At 48.2% G+C, this 27,743-nt stretch overlaps 1 protein-coding gene across 2 annotated transcripts in view; it reads right to left on the bottom strand.

Annotated features, from left to right (window-relative positions):
* LOC140492360 (paired immunoglobulin-like type 2 receptor alpha) overlaps nucleotides 1-20,928 on the bottom strand; it is a 29,636-nt gene extending 8,708 nt beyond the window's left edge. For both annotated transcript variants that reach the window (XM_072591279.1, XM_072591280.1), the window contains exons 1-3: nucleotides 20,843-20,928; nucleotides 17,325-17,693; nucleotides 3,520-3,717 (exon numbers count right to left, since the gene is read on the bottom strand). In XM_072591279.1, the coding sequence (XP_072447380.1) occupies nucleotides 3,520-3,717; nucleotides 17,325-17,693; nucleotides 20,843-20,885 (610 nt within the window). In that variant the 5' untranslated portion in view covers nucleotides 20,886-20,928. The remainder of the gene's footprint in view (nucleotides 1-3,519; nucleotides 3,718-17,324; nucleotides 17,694-20,842) is intronic.
* Nucleotides 20,929-27,743: the final 6,815 nt, after the last annotated feature.

The raw sequence follows: 27,743 nt of genomic DNA, 5'->3' as shown, positions 1-27,743 counted from the left end.
GGGGGATTCAGAGATAGAAACACCATTGAATGTCATGGAGCGGTGGTTAGATTGTCTGTTATCGGTTATCGGCATAGCCTGGCATTTGCGTGGCATGATGTTAGATGCCACTTGTCAGCCCAAGCTTGGATATTGTCCAGATCTTGCTGCATTTGGACACAGACTGCTTCAGTATCTGGGGAGTGGCGAATGGTGCTGAACGTTGTGCAATCATCGGCGAACATCCCCACTTCTGAGCTTACGATGGAGGGAAGGGCATTGATGAAGGAGGTGAAGATAGTTGGGCCTAGGACACTACCCTGAGGGACTCCTGCAGAGATGTCCTGGAGGCTGAGGTGACTGACCTCCAACAACCACAGCCATCTTCCTATGGGTCAGGGATGAGTCTAACCAGTGGAGAGTTTGCCCCCTGATACCAATGGGCTCCAGTTTTACCAGGGCTCCTTGAAGCCACACTCACTCGATTGCCGCCTTGATGTCAAGGGCTGTCACACTAACCTCCCCTCTGGAAGCCAGCTTCTTTGTTTATGTTTGACCCAAGGCTGTAATGAGGGCAGGAACTGAGTGGCCCTGGAGGAACCCAAACTGGGCATCACTCAGCAGGTCATTGCTGAGTGGGTGCTGCTTTGCTGATGACACCTTCCAACACTTTACTGACGATCAAGAGGAGACTGATGGGGTGGTAATTAGCCGGGTTGGATCTGTCCTGTTTTTTATGTCCAGGACATATCGAGGGAAGGGTTACTGACTCGAAAGGTTAACTGTGTTTTTTTCTCTACATACCTTGTTAGGTGCTGAAGACTTTCTTTGGCAGTTTCTATTATTGCTAGAACTTTCCATATTGTCAAGTATGCCAATGTGACAACTGCATGTCTCAATCGTTGCTTTGGCCAAATCATGCTGCCTGCCATCTTGGTCGCTTACATTGGTGGTTAACGTCTGGCTGCCTCAGTATGGGTGGGCACATCAATACCCACACTTTGGAACCTGCATTGTTGCCCCTCTGGGACAGGGTAGTGAAGAAGCTTATCTTTATTGGTCAGAGTATTGAGTACAGGAGTTGGGAGGTCATGTTGTGGCTGTACAGGACATTGGTTAGGCCAATTTTGCAATATTACATTCAATTCTGGTCTCCCTACTATAGGAAGGATGTTGTGAAACTTGAAAGGGTTCAGAAAAGATTTACAAGGATGTTGCCGGGGCTGGAGGGTTTGAATTATAGGGAGATGTTGGATAGGCTGGGGCTGTTTAGCCTAGAGTGTTGGAGGCTGAGGGGTGACCTTATAGAGGTTAATAAAATCATGAGGGTCAGGGATAGGGTAAATAGACAAGGCCTTTTTCCCCTGGGTGGGGAAGTCCAAAACTAGAGAGCAAAGGTTTAAGATGAGAGGGGTAAGATTTAAAAGGAACCTGAGGGGCAAATGTTTCACACAGAAGGTGGTGCATATATGGAATGGGCTGCTAGAGGAAGTGGTGGAGGCTGGTATAATTACAACATTTAAAAGGCATCTGGATGGGTACATGAATAGGAAGGGTTGAGAGGAATATGGGCCAAATGCTGGCAATAGGGACTAGATTAATTTAGGATATCTGGTTGGCATGAACAAGTTGAAGTAAAGGGTCTGTTTCCATGCTGTACATCTCCATGTCTCTCAGTCTATATGATTCCGTGTCTCTGTGTCTCTATAACACTATGTCTCTATGACACCATGTCACTATCACACTATGGCACTAGGACACTATTGCACTACGACACTGTGTCTCTTTGTATCTCTGTCTCTGTGCCAAAGAGACATCATGTCATAATGTCTCTATGTCTCTATGACAATATGTCTGTATGACACTATGACACTAGGACACCAGCTCACTACAACACGAGGACACTACGGCACTGTGTCCCAATGTCTCTATGACTCCATGTCTCTGTGACTCCATGTCTCTGTCACTGTGTCACTGTGTCTCTGTGACACTGTGTCTCGGTGACACTGTATCTCTATGTCTGCCTGACCCTATGTCTCTGTGACACTGTGTCTCTCTGTCTCTGATACAGAGGTCGGGCTGTAAGACACAGAAATGGGTAAGTTAGATTCTTTTGTCCGTTCTCCCTTTCTGCGTCTATCTCACTCTCCACCTCTGTCGCATTCTGCCTCTTTCTCCCCTCACTCGCCTCTCTCTCTCTGGAAAGGGGAGGCAGCTCTTTGACTTTGGTAGGCAGCGCAGAAAGGGGCAGTGGGGTGTGGTCATCGGCTAAGCGCCTCTAAAGACATTACCCGACAAAATCGCTCTTCACCTTCTCTCAAAGACGTGTATCTCTGGCACGTTTCCAACTTCCAAACACATTCCAAAAAGAAACCGAAACTGTTTTGAAAGAGTTCAGTTTGGTTTCAGATTCACTGCAGCCTCTGGCCTGTGATTGGCGTGCATTTCAGGGGCAGGTTATCAGAACAAGAGGAGGCCATTCTGCCCCACCAGAGCATACTATCTGCCCTCGCTTTCTCCACAACAAAAAAATGCACCAATCCCACTCTTGAAATCTGTGACTGACTGCGGTTTGGTCTGGAGGACATGGCAGAGGGTGGTATGATGCACTATTCCTGGTCCCTATTCCCCTTTTCAGGAAGGCTTGCTCCTTGACCTTCGTGCCCTTATGTTGTCCCGAGATGCCATTTTCTCTTTGGAAGGAGAATTTGGGGTTTGGATTGACACCCACCATGTGGGAAGGGTCTCCCTGGCAATGTTCTGAACGGAATCGGATAAACATTTGCACCTGGGGGGAGTTGGGGGGGGGGAGGGAAGATCAGAGGGGGAGCCCGTACAAGCACAATGGGCCCAACGGCCTCCTCTTGCACTGAGAGACGCACAATAAAATGTTTCACTGTACCTCGGTACATGTGACAATACCAATTCAGACCCGCCCTACCTCTCCCACTGTGATCCCCAGTGCCCTGCCAACTTCTAAGTAGGCAGTGGGCAATGATGGCAAAAGATTTCTCTGAGTTAACGAGTGCCCCTATGACCGGTGCCAATTGGTTAATACACGGGCACCAATGACTTAGCGAGACGGGCACTGTAATAAAACTAGGCTGGTCAACTCCGGGAGTGTGGGATGGCACAGGGGAGTGGAAATCCAGCCAATCACAGTGAGGCAAGTCACTCCAGGAGCCAAACCTGGTGGGATCTCTATTGGGTCCCCAAAACCGATGGATTCATCTCTCGGGGTTTAAAAAGAGAGAGGAAATCCGGCCCTCGAGTGGGAAGGGGTCCCTGCCACCCTTACCCGGTCCGGGCAGCACACGTGACTCCAGACCTGTGGCGACTGAGGTTGACGCTTGAGCCGCCCTCTGGGAAAGGGGGTTCGCTCTGTGAGAAGGGAAGGGGGTGCTCCTGTGGAAACGGGAGGAGAATGCCATCTTCATGAGGGCAACTGGGTACTCGTTGGCACCCCATAAGTGATGCCCGGATCCCTTGGAGGAAATGGCCCATGGCGAGGGGTGTGGGTACTGGGGACGGACTCCTTACCTCGCTGCTGACGTTTCTTCTTGCAGACGTATATGGTAGTTGCTATCACCATGATAGCAATGAGCATTATCACTACACACGCAATCGCTACAATCCAGGGCAGCTTCTGACGTTTTCCCGTGGTTGTAGAAGAAGTGGGTTGCCATGTTGAAACCGTGGTGACTTTGACTGTGGATTTGGAAGGATTTGGTTGGTGCGCTGAAAACAGAGAGAGAGGACCACTTTCATGAAAGTAAGATCGGCGCCACACAAATTCCAGGCAATGGCTGTCTCCAACAACTGAGCTGTGGTGGCTTGACATTCAGTGGTGTTACCGAGGCTGAATCCCCAATCCTCTCCCACACGATCAACATCCTGGGCAGTTACCACTGACTAGAAACTTAACTGGGAGAAAGTGAGGACTGCAGACGCTGGAGATCAGAGTTAAAAGGGGTGGTGCTGGGAAAGCACAGGGGGTCAGGCAGCATCTGAGGGGCAGGAGAGTCGACGTTTCAGGCATTAGCCCTTCATCAGGAATGTGATAAAGGGGCTAATGCCCGAAACGTCGATTCTCTTGCTCCTCGGATGCTGCCTGACCTGCTGTGCTTTCTCACCACCACATGTTTTGACTAAAAACTGAACTGGAAGATTAAAACCCACCAGTCCGGTAATTATGCAGTTTATATGACAGTGAATTATCCTCTCTGACAAAGTATCAACTAGACTTGAAACGTTAGCTTGCTCTCTCTCCATGGACGCTGCCTGACCCGCTGTGATCTCCAGTATTTGTTGCTTTCAGACTGAATTACCAAAATGGCTAAACCTTTCTCTGCTGTCCACCCTAAGAGTATCACACACCAGGCTTCTTTTATGAATAAAAAATAATCTGTTTTAGTATTAACAAGATCGGGACAATATCCAGGCTTGGTCTGACAAGTGGCAAGTAAACATTCGTGCCACACCAATGCCAGGCAATGACCATCTCCAATAGGAGACAATCTAACCACTGCCCCTTGGCATTCTATGGCGTTACCATCACAGAATCAACATTATCGTTGACTGGAAAGCTGGTAAGGGCTAACCAGACCAGAGCTGTTCAAAACATGTTAAGAAGGTAACTTTTTCTTATTTTGAAAATTAATGTAAAGTGCAGTGTTCCAAATACAATGCAACTGGTCAAATAACTCAATGTTAACCAAAACCTAATTTATGCAAACATTATGGTTAAGCTACAACAGAAGAAAGATGAATTTCGAAAACTTGACTCTGTTGGAAAGTTTAAGAGAATAATAGCTATGGTATCTATTACTAATGAACTGTTCCAATATAGTCCCATCCCATAAACACACCCCTTGGCACAAAGGAAAATTTGGAAATCAGATATTCCCACATGCCATGTCTGCTGTAGGAAGAGAAAGCCCAGTTTCTAGCTGTAACCACGAGAGGGTGAAAAGTAGCTTTAATTTCTTCAAGACCCCAGCAGATTCTACTGAATATAAAAGTTAACAAAAAAAGCTAGAAATCCTGGTTATGTGAGAGGTGCCAACACCTCTCCAGGATGCTTCTAATGTTCCAACTTAGAAAAATCTCAAAGGTCTCACAAGCTGTTTATGCTACCACAGACTGCTGGTACATCTTGTTCAATTGCTCTCTTAAAAGAAACCAGGACAAAATAACACCTCTTGAAGCCACAACAATGTTGCAAACTCAACTGGACTCACCACATAAACACAGCGGTTACAAGAGCAGGTCAGAAGCTGGGAATACTGCAATAAATAACTCACCCCTTGTCTCCCCAAAACCTATCCACCATTGACAAGGTGAGGGAATGGCTGGATGGGTGCAGTTCCAATAACACTCAAGAAGCTCAACACCATCCAGGGCAAAGCAGCCCATTTGATTGGCACCACATCCACAAACGTCCGATCCGGCCACGCTCAGGAGCAGCAGTGCACACCATATACAATATGCACTGCAACAACTCACCAAAGATCCTTAGTTAACAACTTCCAAACCCGTGACCACTTCCATCTAGAAGAACAAGGGCAGCAGATACATGGGAACACCACCCCTCTGCAAGTTTCTCTCTGAGACCCACACCATCCTGAATGGAAAATGTATTACCATTCCCTCAGTGTTGCTGGGTCAAATTCCTGGAACACCCTCCCGAATGACATTGTGTGGGTGTCCCTACATCACATAGACTTAATAGCATTGTGGGTCAGCTGACAGGAGGGTGGACTGCGGCGTGTTATGGATCAGGCCAGACCCCCTCCAAACACTTTAAGAAGGTAGCCCATTCCCTAACATGTACTTATTTTAAAGGCAGATATAAAGTGGATATTCCAGGAGAGATGCAGCTGGTCAAAGCACTCGGCTTTAAGCAAAACAGAACTTATTTACACACTATGTTTGAAACACAAAAAGAAAAACAGAATTTAGCATAACATGACTATTTGGAAACCCAACTGACTCAAAATCGCAACTTAACGAAGGAATTGTTCCAGGCCCTGCAAAATCCGAAGAACACAGCCCTTGGCAAATGGTGAATTCAAACACATGTTCTTACAGGCAGGGGAGATTGCAGAGAGAGGAGTCAGGCAAGAAACATCTGTTGAAGCATGGAAGCCTTTTTCACAGTAACTGCTTCTCTGTTACCAGCTGTTTCTGCCTGCTTAAAAAATCCAAATACAAAAACAAAACCCTTATCTGGGACAACTGGCCGTTCTTTAAAGTCACCAGTCCAGACAGATCGGCACCTCTGCCTTTATGCCCCTCATGAAAAAAATCCAAGGACAAATATCCTTGTTAAAGGGCCTTCATTGTCGTACCCTCCGCCCCTTAAGATATGAACCATCAATATACAAATTATATTGATTTGAAACCCCTTAGTCTTACCCTGTGAGTACACTACAATACATGTATATTAACTATAACCATGCAAACATACACTACTACTGTCTATTTCAGTCTGATTACTCCTGCCGCTGAACACCTCCATTTCTCATCCAAGTCTCGACAGTGTGTCGGAAATCACATTTTCTCACCGTGCCACATGTACAATTTTCAAATTGAACGGCTGTAATAATAAGTTCCATCTGAACAGTCTGGAATTTTTGTCCTTAAATTTCTCCAAAAGCTGAAGTGGGTTATGACCTGTAAACCTGATTGCCTCAGGCAAATTGCTAGCAACATAAATGTTGTAACGCCAACACCAAACTCAAAGTCTCCTTTTCAACTGCCATATATTTCTGTTATGAATGTTCGATGTCCTGGAGAAATACCCTGTAGGTCTTTCTGTCCTCTCGTCATCTTCCTATAAGAGCACAGCATCGATACCAACATCACTTCCATCAATAGCCACCTTGAATGGCTTTGTGTAATTAAGTGTAGCTAACACTGGGGCAGTGGTTAACACATCTCTCAAGCTGTATCCAATTAAACTTCCTACTTTTATAAAGGAATTTAGTGGGTGGGGCAGTCACACCATAAAAAATTTGGTACAAATTTCCAATAAAATCTAGTCAATCCCAGGAATCATAGTACTGCTTTCTTGATTGATGGTATGGAAAACTCCCCAGTAACCTTTGGTTTTAAGTTCTGTGGGGCCATTTGTTGATGTTCGATAACATGGCCTCGGAAGGTGATTGGGCTTTGGCAAGTTCACTCATGGCCAGGTTTATCACCAAGTCTGCTCCCCCGCGAAGCCGGTCGAATAATTCTGATAAATGTTGCAAATCTTCCTTCCGTGTGTGACAAAAAAAATCACCAGGTCATCAATCGATACCACACAATTGGGTAATCCAGAAATGACCAGATTGGTTAGTCTTTGAAATGTGGCTAGCACATTTTTCACACTAAATGACATGACTTTAAATTGGTACAGTCCATTCGGCGTAACGAAAGGCAAAATTGTCTTTACTCTTTCAGACAAAGGTTCCTGCCAGTATCCTCTGAGTAAGCCCAACTTAGAAATAGAAGTGGCTTGAGCCACCTTTTCAATACAGTCTTCCAAATGTGAAATCAGATATGAATCAGACTTTGTAACTGCATTGGTTTTGTGATAGTCAACACATCACCATTGGGTACCATCCAGTTTTGGCACCATTATTATGGGTGAGCTCCAGACACTGTAACTCACTTTGATTATGTTGCCTTGGGGCATGAGTTCCATCTCTTTTTGAATCTCTGTCAACTTAAAGAGTTAAGTCCATAAGGATATTGCTTAATCGAAACAGAATTTCATATATCAACATCGTGCATAATTGGGTAAGTACTTCCTGGCTTATTGCGACATATCTCTCCAGGTAATAGCAATAACTCTTTTGGGTCATTTCAAGTTTTCCAATGGAAGGTAACTCAATAATTTATCCCAATTTTTGACAATTTTCTTATTGTCTAATTTAATTGCAGGAATGTCCAATTCGGAACTTGGTGCTTCCCTCTGTGTTGTAACCAATAGCACAGTCTCCTTTTGCTTTCCTTCCCTGTCAAAATATCTGTTGAGCGTATTCACATGACACACTCTGTGAGATTTCTTTCTGTGTCGAGTCCTGATCAAATAGTCCACCTCACTCAATCTCCTTTTGACTTGATAAGGTCCACTAAGCTATGCTTTTAACTGTTCACCTGTCACTGGTAGTAACACTGGCACTTTCTCTCCAACAGCAAAATTGCAAGTTTTTAATTTCGTGTCTGCTTCCTGTTTCGGCATATGCTGTGATATTTTTAAATGCTGTTGAGCCAGCTCCCTCACTTTATTTAGCTGTTCCTGAAAATTTGACACAGGGACCAAACATAGGGTGGCTGAATTCTGACTCACCAATTTCTCCTTAATTATTTTGAGCAGTCCTCTCATGCCAAAAAAAAAACTAATTCAAATGTTCTGCATTTGGTCAATTCATTTGGTGCATCTCAGATGGCAAAAAGCACAAATGGAATTCCTCTATCCCCATCCTCTGGATAGTCTTGACTAGAAGCCCTCAACATGGTCTTTAATGTCTGATGCTCCCTTTCTAGTGCTCCCTACAATTCCGATGTTTGCAGTGGATTTGAATTGTTTTGTTGCTAAGCTGTCCATAGATTCCTTGAATAGTTTTGATGTAAAGTTTGACCTTTGATCTGATTGTATCTCTGTGGGTAGTCCGTATCAAGTAAAACATTTGAGTAACTCTAAGCATGTATCGGATTGGCCTCTGAAAATTGAGTGGACATATCCATTATTGGTAACAAATACTGATTCCCACTTTTTGCTTTAAGTAGGGGTCCTGTGAAATCAATTAGGATGCTTGTAAATCATTCCTCAAATGCAGGAATAGGTATTAAAGATGCCTGCGGTTTTCCAGTTACCTGACGTATATGACATGTCTGGCAAAAGAGCGCTTTAGGAAACATCTCCGGGATAACCGCACCCAATCAACCCCACCGCCCCATGACCGAAAATTTGAACTCCCCCTCCCACTCTGCCGAGGACATGCAGGTCATAGGCCTCCTCCACTGCCGCTCCTTCACCACCCGATGCTTGGAGGAAGAACGTCTCATCTTCCGTCTCGGAACACTTCAACCCAAGGGCATCAATGTGGACTTCACCAGTTTCCTCATTTCCCCTTCCCCCACCTCACCCCAGTCCCAAACTTCCAGCTCAGCACTGACCCATGACTTGTCCTACCTGCCTATCTTCCTTTCCACCTATCCACTCCCCCCTCCTCCCCCCAGAGCTATCACCTTCATCCCCTCCCCCAGTCACCTATTATACTCTATGCTACTTTCTCCCCACCCCCACCCTCCTCTCATTTATCTCTCCATCCTTCAGGCTCTCTGCCTGTATTCCTGATGAAGGGCTATTTTCCTGCTCCTCGGATCTTCCGAGCTTCCGTCCCACCTACCCGCACCACACTCCTCTCCGACCTATCACCTTCATCCCCACCCCCATCCACCTATTGCACTCTTAGCTACCTTCTCCCCAGCCCCAATCAACCACCCCCCCCCCCCCCTCCCATTTATCTCTCCATCCCGGACGCTCCCTGCCTCATTCCTGATGGAGGACTTTTGCCCGAAACAGAGATTTTCCTGCTCCTCGGATGCTGCCTGACCTGCTGTGCTTTTCCAGCACCACTCTAATTTTGACTCTAATCACCAGCATCTGCAGTCCTCACTTTTGCCAAAAATACAACTACATCCTTGAGCTGTCCAGGACAGTAAGAATGTTTTCATATTTTAGCTTGAGTTTTTCCTACCACAAAATGACCTCGAACTGGTAATTTATGCACGACCCACAACATTTCCTCTCCATAACCCACTGGCAATACGACTTGATGAATTTCTACCCATTTCCCATCTGCCTGAATATGTGATGGTCTCCATTTCCCTCAGTAAGGCATAATTTTTATGATAGTTGCACACTGGGATACATCTACATTCTTCGTCCAAGTATGCTTTTTGATACAGGAGAAAGTGAGGACTGCAGATGCTGGAGATCAGAGCTGAAAATGTGTTGCTGGAAAAGCGCAGCAGGTCAGGCAGCATCCAAGGAACAGGAGAATCGACGTTTCGGGCATCAGCCCTTCCTCATTCCTGAAGAAGGGCTGATGCCCAAAACATCGATTCTCCTGTTCCTTGTATGCTGCCTGACCTGCTGCGCTTTTCCAGCAACACATTTTCAGCTGCTTTTTGATACAATCACTTCAGTTTTTCATCTTTCTCTGAGCTGACGATATCCATGTTGTCCTCCACCTGTTTCTGTTTCATCTCATCCATCTAATCAACCAGGGTCTCTGATAATTCGACTTCAACTTTCTTATCTATATTATTTGATTTCTCCTCTTGTTCCAACTGGTGACTTTGTGACCTCATTACCACACAGTCAGAAAGAAATCCCAGGAGATCTTTCCTGTACTATCTCAGTTGCCTGATTTTCCACTGGCTTTTCAACCACAGTAGGCAGCACTCCCACTGTGACCCAGCTATATCGTTAGCAAGGACAAATTATATTCCAGGGTTTGAGAGTTTTTCCAATCCTGCCACCATGACTTACTCCACTCTTCACTGTAACCTCACTCTACACAATTGAGCACTTCTTGTCTCACCATGAGTTCCACGTATTAGCACTTTCTCTGGCAATAATCCTTTGGAGTTACATATCTCCTCAGCTCTCAACATCAAAGATTGACATGATCCCATATCCCTTAATGCTGTAACCTCTTTGCCTGCTGCTCCTGGCCTATGTGAGTGAATCTTACCCTTGCACATAAATGGTTTAAGATGATGTAGCACTTCCTCCTTACCCAACCTCTGACCAGGTTGTACATTCGGATGCAGATGTTTAGCCCCCACTGTCCTTTCCATTACCACTCCAACAGAATTCACTGGCTTCTCCTGTTTCCTATTTCTGACTTTTCCAGACCCACTAACACTGATTTCACATGGCAGTGAAAACACCAGAGCTTTTTAACTTCTCTTTCCCCTTCATGGGTTTCCTTTTGACCCTGTGGTAAGTTACCCTGATGATCTTCACTGAGAGCTACCTTTCCCTTTCCACATGAGGATTTCTCTTTGCCCCAGTTTCTATCCCTCACGGATTGAAATTGATGTTGGAAGCCAAACTTTGATTTATGAACCAACTCATAACCATTAGCCATTTCAGCTGCTAATATTACCATAGTGGTGGTAGATGGAAAGTATTCAGCCTGGAGCTCGGTGACCAGTGGTGTTCCGCAGGGATCGGTTCTGGGACCTCTGCTCTTTGTGATTTTTATAAATGACTTGGATGGGGAAGTGGAAGGGTGGGTTAGTAAGTTTGCTTATGACATGAAGTTTGGTGGAGTTGTGGATAGTGTGGAGGGCTGTTGTAGGTTGTGATGGGCGGCACGGTGGCTCAGTGGTTAGTACTGTTGCCTCACAGCGCCAGGGACCTTGGGCGACTGTCTGTGTGGTGTGTGCACATTCTCCCCGTGTCTGCGTGTGTTTCCTCCCACAATTCAAAGATGTGCAGGTTAGGTGGATTGTCCATGCTAAGTTGCCTTTGTGCTCAGGGATGTGCAGGTTAGGTGTATTAGGCAAATATAGGGTAGGGGAATGAGTCTAGATGGGTTCGTCGTTGGTCAGTGTGGATTTGTTGGGCTGAAGGGCTTGTTTCCACAGGGTAGGGATTCTAATTCAACGGGACATTGACAGGATGACAGGATGCAGAGTTTGGGCTGAGAAGTGGCAGATGGAGCTCAACCTGGAAAAGTGTGAAGGGATTCACCTTGGAAGGTCGAATTTGAATGCAGAATACAGGGTTAAAGGCTGAATTCTTGGCAGAAGAGCAGAGGGATTCTGGGTCCATGCCCATAGGTCCCTCAAATTTGCCATCAAGTTGATCGGGTTGTTAAGAAGGTGTATGGTGTGTTGGCTTTCAGTAGCAGGGGATTGAGTTTAAAAGCCACATGGTTATGCTGTGGCTCTATAGAGCCCTGGTTAGACCACACTTGGAATATTGTGTTCAGTTCTGGCTGCCTCATTATATACAAGATGTGGAAGCTTTAGAGAGGGTGCAGAGGAGATTTACCAGGACTGGACTAGAGCGCACATCTTATGAAGAAAGGTTGAAGGAGCCAGGGCTTTTCTCATTGGAGAGAAGAAGGATGAGAGGTGACTTGCTAGAGGAGTGTACAAGATGTTGAGAGGCATAAATAGAGTGGATAGCCAGAGACTTTTTTCCAAGGCGGGAATGTCTGGAGTGGGCTACTTTAACAAGGGCAGGCAACTCTGCCTTTACGACCCCCTTGAAAAAAACCAAGGACAAAATACCTTGTTAAAGGGGCAGCAATGTCACAAGTGGTTCAAGAAAGCAGCTCACCACCACCTTCTCAAGGGGCAATTAGGGATGAACAATAAATGCTGGGACAGTCAGCAACATCCATGTCCCCAGGGTCAATATAAATACATATTGCTGGATGGCAGCAAACACTACATCGGACAGACAGGCAGCAAACTAGCCACCAGGATACACGAACACCAACTAGTCACCAAAAGGCATGACCCACTGTCACTAGTATCCTGACATACGGATGAAGAAGGACACCATTTCGACTGGGACAACACATCCAGCCTGGGACAGGCTAAACAGAGACATGTGCAGGAATTCCTAAAGGCCTGGCATTCAAACCGGAACTCCATCAATAAACACATCGATTTGGACCCCATTTATCAACCTCTGAGAATAAGGAAATGATATCATCCAACTTACCAGACCAAGACATATAAACTTGAACAGAACACCAGTGCTTCACAGGAGGCTCACTGATGATGTCCGATGAAGGGTGCCGGCCCGAAACATCGATCCTCCTGCTCCCTGGATGCTGCCTGACCTGCTGTGCTTTTCCAGCAACACACTCTCAACTCTGATCTCCAGCATCTGCAGACCTCACTGTCTCCTCACTGATGATGTTACCTAGCATGGTGACGAACCGTCTGAGAACAAACCTTCCAGCTCAGTGAGCAAACGTACAACCTGAACCTCACCTTGAGCTACAAATCTTCACCAAAATCACAAATATGTATTTATAAAAAATTACTGACCTCCCTGTTCACCTGTTCATTGTCAGGTATACCAGACCCTCTGGAAAAGGCTGAGACTTATTCCTGGGAAGGCATCATCTCAAACTGCCAGCAGACACTCCAGAGGGTCATTCAGACATTGGCCATGTTGATGTGGGATGGGAGTCACCTATAGACCCCGACCAGTCAGTGCATGGAGGGTTCAAATACAAACAGGGACTGTGTTGGATGATCAGCCATGATCCCATTGAACAGCAGAGTAGGCCTGAGGGACCGAATGGCCTAACTTGTGCTCCTAACCCTCACCTTCACCCTGACCCTAACCGATATTTCTCCATTTGGGGTGAAAGAAAGAGTTAACGTTTCCAGTCTGACGCAACTCTTCTTTAGAATTTGTGTTGTGAAATTGGAACGGAAATGTTAAACTCTCTCTCTCTCTCTCTCTCTCTCTCTCTCCACAGACCTGCTGAGTTTTTCCATTGCCTTGCCATTTTTATTTCAGATTCCCCGTGAAAGGACAGGAGGTTGGGAAGGGAGCAACAATCCGACCGTTTCCCGATCACGATTCCCAGGTGAAGGTGGCACTGGCTAGGCCCCTCCCTAATTGCCCAGGGGGGCTGTTGAAAGTCAACTGCATGGCCGTGGGTCTGGAGTCATGTGTGGGCCAGACTGGGTAAGGATGGCAGTTTCCTTCCCAGATAGACATTATTTGTCTGACAATTCGATTCATCACCAACAGGGGACTATTAATTCCAGATTTCTTTTTAAAAATTGAATTCAAGTTCCACTCTCAGCTCTGGGTGGATTGTGAAGCCAGGTCCCCCTGGAACATTACCTGGGTCTCTCTGGAGAAACAGTCCGGCCGCAACACCATTCGGCCACCACATTTCCCTTAGTTCTCCCTCCAGGGGCCATTCTTGTAAACACCCTCTGCGTTTTCTCAGTAATGTGGCACGCACAGCGGCACACCAGACTTCCTCTGTGGTTTTGTGACACGTGAAAACAAAACCATGAATAGTTTCTTGGTTGGGTGGAGCCATTGCATGGTTCCCATGTTGCAGCCTTAACCATTGAGGTGACACTGAGGGCCAGGACACAGGGCAGGTGTTGGAGGGAAGGGTCAAGGGGTTGGCAGTCAAATGTTATTTCTGGAGGAGAGTTGGGAGGTGGGGGGAGATGTGGGGAATGCATTGGCTGATCCGGTGGTCCGATTTCTTCACGTGCTTTGACGTTTACCCTTCCCTCACCAAATTACCATTCCACACTGTCCATTTGGTGTAGGGGTTGGAGAAGGTGACAGAGATAGAGACGGGTGTAGGGCTACAGGAGGTGACAGTGGTAGGGAGGGATGTAGGAGCTGGAGGAGGTGACAGAGATAGAGAGGGGGTGTAGGGGCTGGAGGAGGTTAGAGAGGTAGGGAGGGTTGTAGGGGCTGGAGGGGGTTACAGAGATAGGGAGGGGTGTAGGGGCTGGAGGAGGTTAAATAGATAGGGAGGGATGTAGGGGCTGGAGGGGGTTACAGAGATAGGGAGGGGGTGTAGGGGCTGGGGGAGGTGACAGAGATAGGGAGGGGGTGTAGGAGGTTACAGAGATAGGGAGGGGTGTAGGGGCTGGAGGAGGTTAGAGAGATAGGCAGGGATGTAGGGGATGGAGGAGGTTACAGAGACAGGGAGAGGTGCCGGGACTGGAGAGGGTTGCAGAGATAGGGAGAGATGTCAGGACTGGAGGAAGTGACAGAGATAGGGAGGGGTGTAGGGGCTGGAGGGGGTTACAGAGATAGGGAGGGGGTGTAGGGGCTGGAGGGGGTTAAAGAGATAGGGAGGGATGTAGGGGGTTACAGAGATAGGGAGGGATGTAGGGGGTTACAGAGATAGGGAGCGGGTGTAGGGGCTGGAGGAGGTTACAGAGATAGGGAGGGGGTGTAGGGGCTGGAGGAGGTTAAAGAGATAGGGAGGGGTGTAGGGGCTGGAGGGGGTTACAGAGATAGGGAGGGAGTGTAGGGGATGGAGGGGGTTACAGAGATAGGGAGCGGATGTAGGGACTGGGGGAGGTGACAGAGATAGGGAGGGATGTAGGGGATGGAGGAGGTTACAGAGACAGGGAGAGGTGCCGGGACTGGAGAGGGTTGCAGAGACAGGGAGGGATGTCCGGACTGGAGGAAGTGACAGAGATAGGGAGGGGTGTAGGGGCTGGAGGGGGTTACAGAGATAGGGAGGGTGTGGTGGGGCTGGAAGGGGTTACAGAGATAGAGAGGGATGTCAGGACTGGAGGAATGACAGAGATAGGGAGGGGTGTAGGGGCTGGTGGGGGTGACAGAGATCGGGAGGTGGTGTAGGAGCTGGAGGGGGTCACAGAGATAGGGAGGCGTTTAGGGGTTGGAGGGTGCTACAGAGATAGGGAGGGGAGTAGGGGCTGGAGGAGGTTACAGAGATAGGGAGGGGGTGTAGGGGCTGGAGGAGATTACAGAGATAGTGAAGGTGTAGGGGCTGGAGGGGGTTACAGAGATAGGGAGGGGGTATAGGGGCTGGAGGGGGTTACAGAGATAGGGAGGGGGTGTGGGGGCTGGATGGGGTTACAGAGATAGTGAGGGGGTGTAGGGGCTGGAGGGGGTTACAGTGATAAGGAGGGGGTGGAGGGGGTGTAGGGGATGTAGGGGCTGGAGGGGGTTACAGAGATTGGGAGAGGTGCCAGGATTGAAGGGGGTTATAGAGATAGGGAGGAGGTGTAGGGGCTGGAGGGGGTTACAGAGATAGGGAGGGGGTGTAGGTGCTGGAGGGGATAACAGAGATAGGGGGGTGTGTAGGGGCTGGAGGGGGTTACAGAGATAGGGAGGGTGTGTAGGGGCTGGATGGGGTTAGAGAGATAGGCAGGGATGTAGGGGATGGAGGAGGTTACAGAGACAGGGAGAGGTGCCGGGACTGGAGACGGTTGCAGAGATAGGGAGGGATGTCAGGACTGGAGGAAGTGACAGAGATAGGGAGGGGTGTAGGGGCTGGAGGGGGTTAAAGAGATAGGGAGGGATGTAGGGGGTTACAGAGATAGGGAGCGGGTGTAGGGGCTGGAGGAGGTTACAGAGATAGGGAGGGATGTAGGGGCTGAAGGGGTTACAGAGATAGGGAGGGGGTGTAGGGGCTGGAGGAGGTTAAAGAGATAGGGAGGGGGTGTAGGGGCTGGGGGAGGTGACAGAGATAGAGAGGGGGTGTAGGGGCTGGGGGAGGTGACAGAGATAGAGAGGGGGTGTAGGGGCTGGAGGGGGTTACAGAGATAGGGAATGGGTGTAGGGACTGGGGAAGGTGACAGCGATAGGGAGGGGTGTAGGGGCTGGAGGGGGTTACAGAGATAGGGAATGGGTGTAGGGACTGGGGAAGGTGACAGCGATAGGGAGGGGTGTAGGGGCTGGAGGAGGTTACAGAGATAGGGAGGAATGTAGGGGCCGGAGGGGGTTTCAGAGATAGGGAGGGGGTGTAGGGGTTGGAGGGGGTTACAGAGATAGGGAGGGTGTGTAGGGGCTGGAGGGGGGTGCAGAGATAGGGAGCGGGTGTAGGGACTGGGGGAGGTGACAGAGATAGGGAGGGGTGTAGGGGCTGGAGGAGGTGACAGAGATAGGGAGGGGGTGTAGGGGCTGGAGGGGGTTACAGAGATAGAGAGGGGGTGTAGGGGCTGGAGGAGGTTAGAGAGATAGGGAGGGATGTAGGGGCTGGAGGGGGTTACAGAGATAGGGAGGGGGTGTAGGGGCTTGAGGGGGTTACACAGATAGGGAGGGGGTGTAGGGGCTGGAGGGGGTTACAGAGATAGGGAGCGGGTGTAGGGACTGGGCAAGGTGACAGCGATAGGGAGGGGTGTAGGGGCTGGAGGAGGTTACAGAGATATGGAGGGGGTGTAGGGGCCGGAGGGGGTTACAGAGATATTGAGGGGGTGTAGGGGTTGGATGGGGTTACAGAGATAGAGAGGGGGTGTAGGAGCTGGAGGGGGTTACAGTGATAAGGAAGGGGTGTCGGGGATGTAGGGGCTGGAGGGGGTTACAGAGATTGGGAGAGGTGCCAGGATTGAAGGGAGTTACAGAGATAGGGAGGAGGTGTAGGGGCTGGAGAGGGTTACAGAGACAGGGAGGGGGTGTAGGGGCTGGAGGGGGTTACAGAGATAGGGAGGGGGTGGAGGGGCTGGAGGGGGTTACAGAGATAGGGAGAGGTGAGGGAGAGGTTTGTCGCCAGGCATTGAACACTAAACCTGAGGCAATGCAGGGGGTATCATATACAAAGTAATACTGAGACCTTAAGAGGGATTACCTCGGACAGTGAGGTTGGTCCCTGGGATGTTTTGCCAGACCTCATAACGATTTCCTGTTATCGCCACCCGACAGAAATAACGGTTTGTATCACTTCTTCTCAGCTGCTTTATCCGGATGGTCCCTGTCCTCTCCTTGGCTGGATCTCCCAGGATTTCAATTCGCCCTCGGTATTGAGGGTGAGTGTATCCCTGAGACAAATTGAGGATAAATTCCCCGTGAAACTCGTTTCTTCTCCAGGCAATGTCATACCCTCTCGGTGTGTGTGCATCTGGGTAAGTAAATGTACACGGAATCTCGATTGATCTCCCTTCCACACCCTCCAGTCGATCCGGTTGGCTCACTGTGAAACCATCTCCATGGATCATCCCTGAGGGAGAGCGAAACAGCAAACAGTCATTTAGGAATCCTGAATAAATCTCTCCCAGTTGGAGACCAGCCCCCAGGATATCCCCCAGTGACAGAGAGACTCTGTAACTGAGACAGCAAAATGTGACTCACCCCCAGGTATCTGTTATTCTGTATATAAACCACCCTGAACCCCCCCCCCCCATTAGATTCCAGTCTGTAACTCACTCCCGGGTATCTGTTATTCTGTATGTAACCCACCTTGAACCCCTCGATTAGATTTCAGCCTGTAACTCCCTCCCGGGGTATCTGTTATTCTGTATATAACCCACCCTGAACTCCTCGATTAGATTCCAGTCTGTAACTCACTCCCAGGTATCTGTTATTCCAAATATAACCCATCCTGAAACCCTCGATTAGATTCCAGCCTGTAACTCACTCCCGGGTATCTGTTATTTTGTATATAACCCATCCTGAAACCCTCGATTAGATTCCAATTTGAAACTCACTCCCGAGTATCTGTTATTCTGTATATAACCCACCCTGAACGCCTCGATTTGATCCCAGTCTGTAACTCACTCCCGGGTATCTGTTAATCTGTACATAAACCACCCAGAACCCCTCGATTAGATTTCAGTCTGTAACTCACTCCTGGGTATCTGTTATTCCAAATATAACCCACCCTGAACCCCTTGATTAGATTCCAGCCTGTAACTCACTCCCGGGTATCTGTTATTCTGTATATAACCCATCCTGAAACCCTCGATTAGATTCCAATTTGAAGCTCACTCCCGAGTATCTGTTATTCTGTATATAACCCACCCTGAACGCCTCGGTTTGATCCCAGTCTGTAACTCACTCCCGGGTATCTGTTAATTTGTACATAAACCACCCAGAACCCCTCGATTAGATTTCAGTCTGTAACTCACTCCTGGGTATCTGTTATTCTGTATATAAACCACCTTGAACCCCTTGATTAGATTCCAGTCTGTAACTCCCTCCTAGGTATCTGTTATTCTGTATATAAACCACCTTGAACCCCTTGATTAGATTCCAGTCTGTAACTCCCTCCTAGGTATCTGTTATTTTGTATATAAACCACCCTGAACCCCTCGATTAGATCCCAGGCTGTAACTCCCTCCCGGGTATCTGTTATTCTGTATATAAACCACCTGAACCCCTCGATTAGATTCCAGTCTGTAACCCACTCCCGGGTATCTGTTATTCTGTACATAAATCACCCTGAACCCTTCGATTAGATTCCAGTCTGTAACTCACTCCTGTATGTCTGTTATTCTGCATATAGACCACCCTGGACCTCTCGTTTAGATTCCAGTCTGTAACCCCCTCCCTATCTCTGTAACCTCTCAAGCCCCTACAACCCTCTCTATCACTGTAACCCCCTCCAGCCGACACACCCCTCCCTATATCTGTAACCCCCTCCAGCCCCTACACCCCTCCCTATCTCTGTATCCCACTCCAGCCCCTACATCCCTCCCTATATCTGTAACCTCCCCCAGCCCCTACACCCCCTCCCTATCTCTGTAACCCCCACCAGACCCTACACCTCTCCCTATCTCTTAACCCCCTCCAGCTCCTTACACCGCCTCCCTATCTCTGTTATCTCCTCCGACACCTACACCCCTCTCTATCACTGTAACCCCCTCCAGCGCATACACCCCTCCTTATCTCTGTAACCCCCTCCAGCCTCTACACCCCCTCCCTATCTCTGTAACCCCCTCCAGCCCCTACACCCCCTCCCTATCTCTGTAACCCCCTCCAGCCCATACACCCCTCCCTATCTCTGTAGCCCTCACTAGCCCCTACACCCCTCCCTATCTCTGTAACCCCCTCCAGCCCATACACCCCTCCCTATCTCTGTAGCCCTCACTAGCCCCTACACCCCTCCCTATCTCTGTAACCCCCTCCAGCCCCTACACCCCCTCCCTATCTCTGTAACCCCCTCCAGCCCATACACCCCTCCCTATCTCTGTAGCCCTCACTAGCCCCTACACCCCTCCCTATCTCTGTAACCCTCTCCAGTTCCTATACCCCTCCCTATCTCTGTCACCTCCTCCATCCCTCTTGGAAGTATCCATGGGGGGTGTTGTGGTGAGGGTGGGTGTACATTTGCAAAGTCTTAATGTGCAGTTACAGGATACCCCCTCACCACCTCTCCCCCTCCCACAATCTCTCTTTCCTCATGTTCCCCCATAAACCCCTCCCTCTGTCTGATCACTGGGTTAATTCTCTTAAAAACCTCCTTTGGACGCCTGTCCTTTCACTGGGATGGATCTGGGGACTGCCTCGAGGAGCAGATTTGGGACTGAGTTGAGGAGGATCGTCTTCCCCCAAAGGATTATGAATCTGTGGAATTCCCTGCCCAGTGAAGCAGTTGAGGCTACCTCACTGGATGTTTTTGGATAGATTTTTGAACAGTTAAGGAGTTATGGATTATGGTGAGCAGACGTGTGATTGGTGCTGAGTCCACAAAACGTTGAGCCATGATCTTATTGAATGGTGGATCAGGCTAGAGGGGTGGGCTGGTCTACTCCTGCTCCTATTACTGATGTTCTTATAATCAAAGACCATCCCCCAACCCTGTTATAATCTCGTCCAACCTCTTGCGTCGGGCAAAAGATATAAAAGTTTGAATGCAAGAATGTGAAGCTTCTGCCCCGTTGTTATCAGACTTTTGAACAGACCTCCCAAGTTTTAATTTTAATCTCTCTCTCTGCCCCTTCTCTGTGACTATAACACTGCATTCTGCACTCTGGTCTGCTACCCTGACACACTCCGTACAATACGATCTGCCTGTAGAGCACACAGAGCAACACTCTTCACTGGAACTCAGGGCATATGACAACAATAAATCAATCCACCAGCCCTGGACACTTTGAGAGGCAGGCACTGCTGTTTGGAACGCGGGCCCGACTCCGCCATAAATTGCCAAGTCGGGATGTGAGTCTTCAATTTGCTTCCTTGAGGGGTGTTATTTTTCTGGTTTTGGAACTTGGTTGTCCAAGGGATTTCGTAATAAGCAGCTGAATGGGAAGGAACCCGTGGTGATTTACCCACAAGACCAGGACGGAATAGCTGGTGAAGGGAAGGACTGAGTCCGAATCAGACGCCAAGTTGGTGACACATTGGAGTGAGATTGAATTGACTCACCGACACAGAGAGACAGAAGGAGGAGATGAAGAGCAGAGCCCATCGCCGTGCCTGCTCTCGCTCTGGTCGTCTGCTTCCAATGACTGCAAGAGATTGAGAGTGCGGGTGTTTATGACACACCCAATCATTCCACACAGTTAGTTTTGCTTTTGCATCTTCCTGTTCCTCTGCGCTCCAGCCAACTCCAGGAGGAAGTGGTCTCCTCAAACTGACTGAGGAGAGACGGTGGGAGTGTTTTTCTCACTTATTTCGAGAATTCCGATCTGCAAAGCAGCGAGGGGAGGGGGATCCAGAGGAGGTTCCTGGGGATGAAGGGCTTGTTGTATCAGGAGTGGTTGAAGACACTGGGTCTACACACGATGGAGTTTAGAAGGATGGCAGGGGGAATCTAATTGAAACTTACAGAATACTGAGCAGCCTGGATAGAGTGGGAGTGGAGAATTGAGCTGTAGGGAGAGGCTGAATAGGCTGGGGAGGTTTTCCCTGGAGCGTCAGAGGCTGAGATTTATAAAATCATGAGAGGCATGGATGGGATAAATAGACAAGGTCTTTTCCCTGGGGCGGGGGAGTCCAGAACGAGAGGGCATAGGTTTAAGGTAAGAGGGGAAAGATATAAAAGGGACCTAAGGGGTAACGTTTTCACACAGAGGGTGGTATGTGTATAGAATGAGTTGCCAGTGGAGGTGGTGGAGACTGGTACAATGACAACATTTAAAAGAGATCTGGATGTGTATATGAATAGTAAGGGTTCAGAGGGATATGGGCCAAGTGCTGGTAAGTGGGACAAGATGAGGTCAGGGTATCTGGTTTGTGTGGACGAGTTGGACTGTTGGGCCTGTTTCCGTGCTGTACATCTCTGTGACCCTATGAATAACACTAATTGTTAGCTTGACTTAACTCTTTAAAATATATATTTGTGGGTGACTTGATTATATTGATGAAACAAACAAAATTTGCCTTTGTGAGCACTTTTCCCCATTTTGTTTCACACATTTGCCTTCATTGGTCAGACCTTTGAGTTTGGACGTTATGTTGATGTTGTACAGGACAGTGGTGAGGTCTCTTCTGGGATAATGTGTACAGTTCTGTTCACCCTGTTAATGGAATATGATTATTAAATTGGACAGGGTTCATATATGATCTACTTTATAAAATCATGAGGGGCATGGATAAGGTGAATAGCAAAGGTCTTTACTTTGGGGTCGGGGAGTTCAATACTAGGAAGGGGGGCATAATGTTGAGGGCAGAGGGGAAAGATTTAGAAGGGACCTAAGGGGCAACATTTTGCCGCAGAGGGTGGTTCATGTGTGACCTTTTGGAGGAAGTGGTGGGTGTATGTCCATTTGCAACATTTAAAATCCATTTGGACAGCTCCATGGATAGTAAAGGGTGAGAGGCAGGCAAGTGGGACTAGTTTAGTTTGTGAAATTTGGTCGGCATTGACGAGTTGGGCCGAATGGTCTGTTTTGGTGCTGTATGATGCTATGAGAAGCTGCTTCCACCATTGAGAGAGACTAGGAGCCAAGGGCACAGAGGACCAGAGGACACAGCTTAAAAATAAGGGGTAGGCCATTTTGTACAGAGATGAGGAGAAATTTCTTCACCCAGAGAGTGGTGGTTGTGTGGAATGCTCTGCCCCAGAGGGCAGTGGAGGCCCAATCTCTGGTTTCATTTAAGAAAGAGTTGGATAGAGCTCTCAAGGATAGTGGAATCAAGGGTTATGGAGATAAGGCAGGAACAGGATACTGATTGAGGATGATCAGCCATGATCATAATGAATGGTGGTGCAGGCTCGAAGGGCAGAATGGCCCACTCCTGCACCTATTGTCTATTGTCTATTGTCTATTGGCACAGCCTCCGAATGAAGCGACAAACTGAAGTAAACAGGAATTTCTTCAGCCAGAGGGTGGTGACTCCATGGAACTGATGACCACAGAGGGCAGTGGAAGCCAAGACATTGGGTGTCTTTACGACAGAGATTGGGAGGTTCCTGATTGGTAAGGGGGATCCAGGGTTGTGAAGGGAAGGCTGGGGAATGGGGTTGAGAAACATATCAGCCAGGATGGAGTGACAGAGCGGGTTTCATGGGCCAAATGGCCTCATTCTGCTCCTGTACCTTCTAGTCTCACAGCATGTCCCTAAACCCACACACTCAGGAGTGCTGTTCCAATAAGACACTTATTAAGATTACATCAACTCAGTTTCAAAACCACACAGCTGCTGTCATCGTCGGCGTCTGTCTCCTTCCAACTGAAGATTACCCTGGGATGTCTTCTTTCTTTTCACTGTGAATATGTTTCATATGAAAAGATACCTTTGACAGAGAGCGTTTCCAAATTTACTGTATCTGTGTTGATGGCAGTTGATTGGTCCGATTTTTAAAATGACTGCCTTGTTTGGATCCCCAAAATCAGATCTTCCCATTGGCTCAATGTTGGCAAGACAATATATTCAAACTCGATTGGGTTTTCGTATCCTGGGACATAATTTAAACTGACTGGTTAAACTTGAAGTGTTGTCAGTTCCAGGAACCAAAAAGTGTGGTGCTGGAAAAGCACAGCCGGTCAGGCAGTACTGGAGTCTGACAGCACTTTTGACTCTGATCTACAGCATCTGTGAACCTCACTCTCTCCTTGTTGAAAACAGCAACCAACTCAGGTATCCATTTCACAGCCAAATGTTACATATTTTCCATTTACCAGTGCACCCTGGGACTGCCATCAAGTCATATCAGACAGGGGCTTGATAGCTTTTAGTTCAGAACAGTACTTACTCTCTCTTAAAGGCACAGTACACACCTTCAACTTCATAACACTTGAGTTCAGGATGATTAATCTGCCGGTTAGTTTGTAGAGAGATGGAGAAGGTCAAATCCCTATAGTCTGACCAGAACATAGCAGCACTCTTGCGTTAGAGAGAGAGAGAGACAGAGACAGAGAGAAAGACACACACACACACAGAGACAGGTGAGAAAGATAGAGACAGAGAGAGACAGAGAGGCAGAGAGAGAGAGAGAGAGAGAGAGAGACAGAGACAGTGAGAGAGAGCGAGAGAGACAGAGACAGAGACGACTGATGGTGGTTTAACCTGAGTGTCACCATGCCTCGAGTGAGGGGAGAGGGAGAGAAGGTGGGAGCTTCATGGGGAACCTCAGCTGATGCGGGAATCGAACCCCCACTGTTGGCTTCTCTGTCCGTTGCAAATCTGTCCCTTTAGCCAATGGAGCCTGACTGACCCCTTCCCCAGACAGCACAGTGTTGTCCATGTCTCTGTCCATGAGGGGCTGCTCCTGAGGTCGGAGTGCTGGAGATTCACTGTATGGTGGGCTGTGAGGGGATGTGGTCACTCAAAGACTGCCGTCCCATAGATGGGGAGGGGGCTCCGCTCCACGAGGTGGTGAGGGCTTGGGGCAGGGAGGGGAGAGAGGAAGAGAGATGGGAGGGCTCTGTTTGGAATAGGTCCTCTCGGAGTGCGGGGTTGGGTCAATGAGGAGGAGAATGGGCACCAGTCACAGGCTTGTGTTGTTTCCCTTTGGTTTAGTGTGAGTCAGCGGACGTGTGACGTTGGCGACGGCAGGATGCCAGGGGAGGGCTGTTGAGGGGAAGGGGGGCGGTGACAATAGAACATAGAAAAGTACAGCACAGAACAGGCCCTTTGGCCCACGATGCTGTGCCGAGATTTAATCCTAATGTCAAATGTAGTAACTTAACCTAAACAACCCTTAATTCACTGCTATCCACGTCCATGTCCAGCAGTCACTTAATTGTCCCCAATGACTCTGCTTCCACCACCACAGCTGGCAATGCATTCCATGCATTCACAACTCTCTGCGTATAGAACCTATCTCTGATCTCTCCTTTATACCTTCCTCCTAATATCTTCAAACTGTGATTTCTCGTACCAGTCAATCCTGCCCTGGGATAAAGTCTCTGGTTATTGATTCCATCTATTCCTCTCATTACCTTGTACACCTCGATCAGGTCTCCTCTCTTCCTCCTTCTCTCCAGAGAGAAAAGTCCAAGCTTATTCAACCTTTCTTCATAAGGCAAGCCCTCCAGTTCAGGCAGCATCCTGGTAAACCTTCTTTGCACCCTCTCCAAAGCCTCTGTATCTTTCCTATAGTAGGGCGACCAGAGCTGGACACAATATTCCAAGTGTGGTCTCACCAGGGACTTGTAGAGCTGCAGCAAAACCTCACAGCTCTTAAACTCGATCCCCCTGTTAATGAAAGCAATGGGCATCCATTTTCCCACACATCTGTCGATCAACATGATGGACGTGCGATAGGCAGAGCTCAGCTCGAAACGCTGATCGGATCAGCACTGAGCTCTGGACGGATGTGACAAAGCCCAACCACATCAACCCAGCCGAGTCATCACGAGGTTGGCTCCCCTTTTGACCTTTGCTGCTGCCCTGAGGCTGGTGTGGTCAGAAAGGCGATTTAAAAGAGATTTAAAAAAGACACAAACGGGAACTTTTTTACAGAGAATGGTTTGTGTGTGGAATGACCTTCCTGAGGACGTGGTGGATGTGGGTGCAGTTACAAATTTAGATAAGGACATGAAGAGGAAAAGTTTGGAGGGATATGGGCCAGGAACAGGCAGATGGGACTAGTTTGAGATTATGTTCAGCATGGACTGGTTGGAACGAAGGATCTGTTTCCGTGCTGTCGGACTCTATGACTCAGCTGAAGAAATTCTTACTCATCTCATTTCTAAAGGGTCGTCCATTCACTCGGTTCCCTCAGGTACTTGTCTATCCGAACTGGTGGAAACATCTTCCCCACATCCACTCTATCCAGACCTCTCAGTATCCTGGACGTTTCAATCAGATCCTCATCCGCATTCCCTTCTAAAATCCATCCAGTACAAATCTTTCAGTCCCTGACCAGCCACAGAGATGTGTAGCTCTATATTGCCACCTGCAGGAAAGGTGGAAAATTACATTCTCACAATCTACTGGCTGATTAGCATTCTCTCACTCATTTTTATATTTATTCACAGGACGAGAGTGTCACTGGCTAGAGCAGCATTTATTACCCATCCCTAATTGCCCAGGGGGCAGGGAAGAGTCAGCCACACCAAGTAAGGATGGAAGCTTCCTTCCCGAAAGAACATTAGTGAATGAGATTGGTTTTCCCAACTATTGTATCATGGTCATCATTAGACTCTGAAATCTAGATTTTGCTGGAATTCAAATCCCACCATCACCTGTCATTGGGAATCGAACGCAGGGCCCCAGAACATTACCTGGGTGTCTGGATTACAAGCCCAGCGATAATACCTCTAGTGTGTCGTCAGAAATCTGCACAGCCACCCGAACCCATTGTGGTGAACTGGGTTCTGAAGACGTGTCACCGGACCTGAAAGGTTTGTTCTGTTTCGCTCCCTCCTCAGGCGCTGCCAGACCTTGCTGAGTTTCTCTAGTAATTTTTGTTTTTGTTTCTGATTTCCAGCATCCATAGAGCTTTGTGTTATTTGTGATGAATTGGGTACGGTTTGAGGCAGAGCATCCTGAAGGTAAGGCAGTGAGAATTATTCTGTTCCAACCAGCAAGAGAGATAATTGCACTAGAATTATGGATGTCACCTATTCTGAACACTCCACATAGTAGAATTACAGGTGCTAGATATTCTAAACGTCCTACACAATCTGTAGAATTACAGATGCCAGCTATTCTAAACTCCCTGTACAATAAAATCAAAGATGCTATATATTCTAAACATCCGACACACTAGAAGATGTGGGTGGCACGGTGGCACAGTGGTTAGCACTGCTGCCTCACAGCGCCAGAGACCTGGGTTCAACTCCTGCCTCGGGCAACTGTCTGTGTGGAGTTTGCACATTCTCCCCATGTCTGTGTGGGTTTCCTCCTGCAGGTAAGGTGAATTGGCCATGCTAAATTGCCCATAGTGTTAGGTGAAGGGGAATGTGTCTGGGTGGGCTGCTCCTCTTTGGAGGGTCGGTGTCGACTAGTTGGGCTGAAGGGCCTGTTTCCACACTGTAAGTAATCTAATCAAAAAAGTACAGGTGCCACCTATTCTATACACCCTACACAATAGGTCTGCTGCAGTCATCTGTCAGCTTTGTAAGGGCTTTGTCCAGGATCTGGTCCACGGTTATGAAGGAGCTGGGCATTGACTTCAGGAAGCAGAGCTTAGGGCACACCCCAGTCTGCACCAATGGAGGTGATCAAGAGCTTCAAGATCCCAGTTTTAGACATTGCCAACAATCTGTCCTGATCCATCCACGTCAACGCTACAATCAAGGAAACACAATAATGCCTCTCCTTCCCCAGGAGGCTCAGGAAATTCAGCATGTCCACTGGGACTCTCACCAATTTTTATAGATGCACCACAGACAGCATCCTGTCTGGATACATCACAGCTTGATACAGCAACTGCTCTGCCCAGGACCACAAGAAATTACAGAGAGCCGTGAACACCGCCCAGTCCATCACACAAACCAGCCTCCCATCCATTGGCTCCATCTCCACTTCCCCCTGTCTCGGGAAAGCAGCCAACATCATCAAGGGGCTCTGTGACTTTATTCCGTGATCTGACATGGCCAACACTCGGATTGTCACAACGGACACATCTTGCAGGAGGGTTTATAGACATCGATTGTGTATCTGGCGCCAACTCCTGCGAACCTTCTGGAAGGCCATTGTGAAGTCTGGTCACATGATTACAGCGGACCTCTTTTCTGTTTGAACCACTTTACGTTAATTTTTCTCAAGGTCCACTTGATGACACGAAAGAGACACAGAACCAGAGACATCTGTTAGAAAGACAGCTACAAATATCGAGAGATGGGAACAAGGGTCACAGAAATAAAACACAGGAGAGCTTTTAGTTTAAGATTCAACAAACAACTTATGTTAGCGCACATGCATAATTTAT

This window comes from Chiloscyllium punctatum, chromosome 21 (assembly GCF_047496795.1).
Source record: "Chiloscyllium punctatum isolate Juve2018m chromosome 21, sChiPun1.3, whole genome shotgun sequence".
In the NCBI taxonomy this organism is placed as follows: domain Eukaryota; kingdom Metazoa; phylum Chordata; class Chondrichthyes; order Orectolobiformes; family Hemiscylliidae; genus Chiloscyllium; species Chiloscyllium punctatum.
The sequence above is the reverse complement of the archived record's forward strand: the minus strand, read 5'-3'. Positions and strand labels throughout refer to the sequence as shown.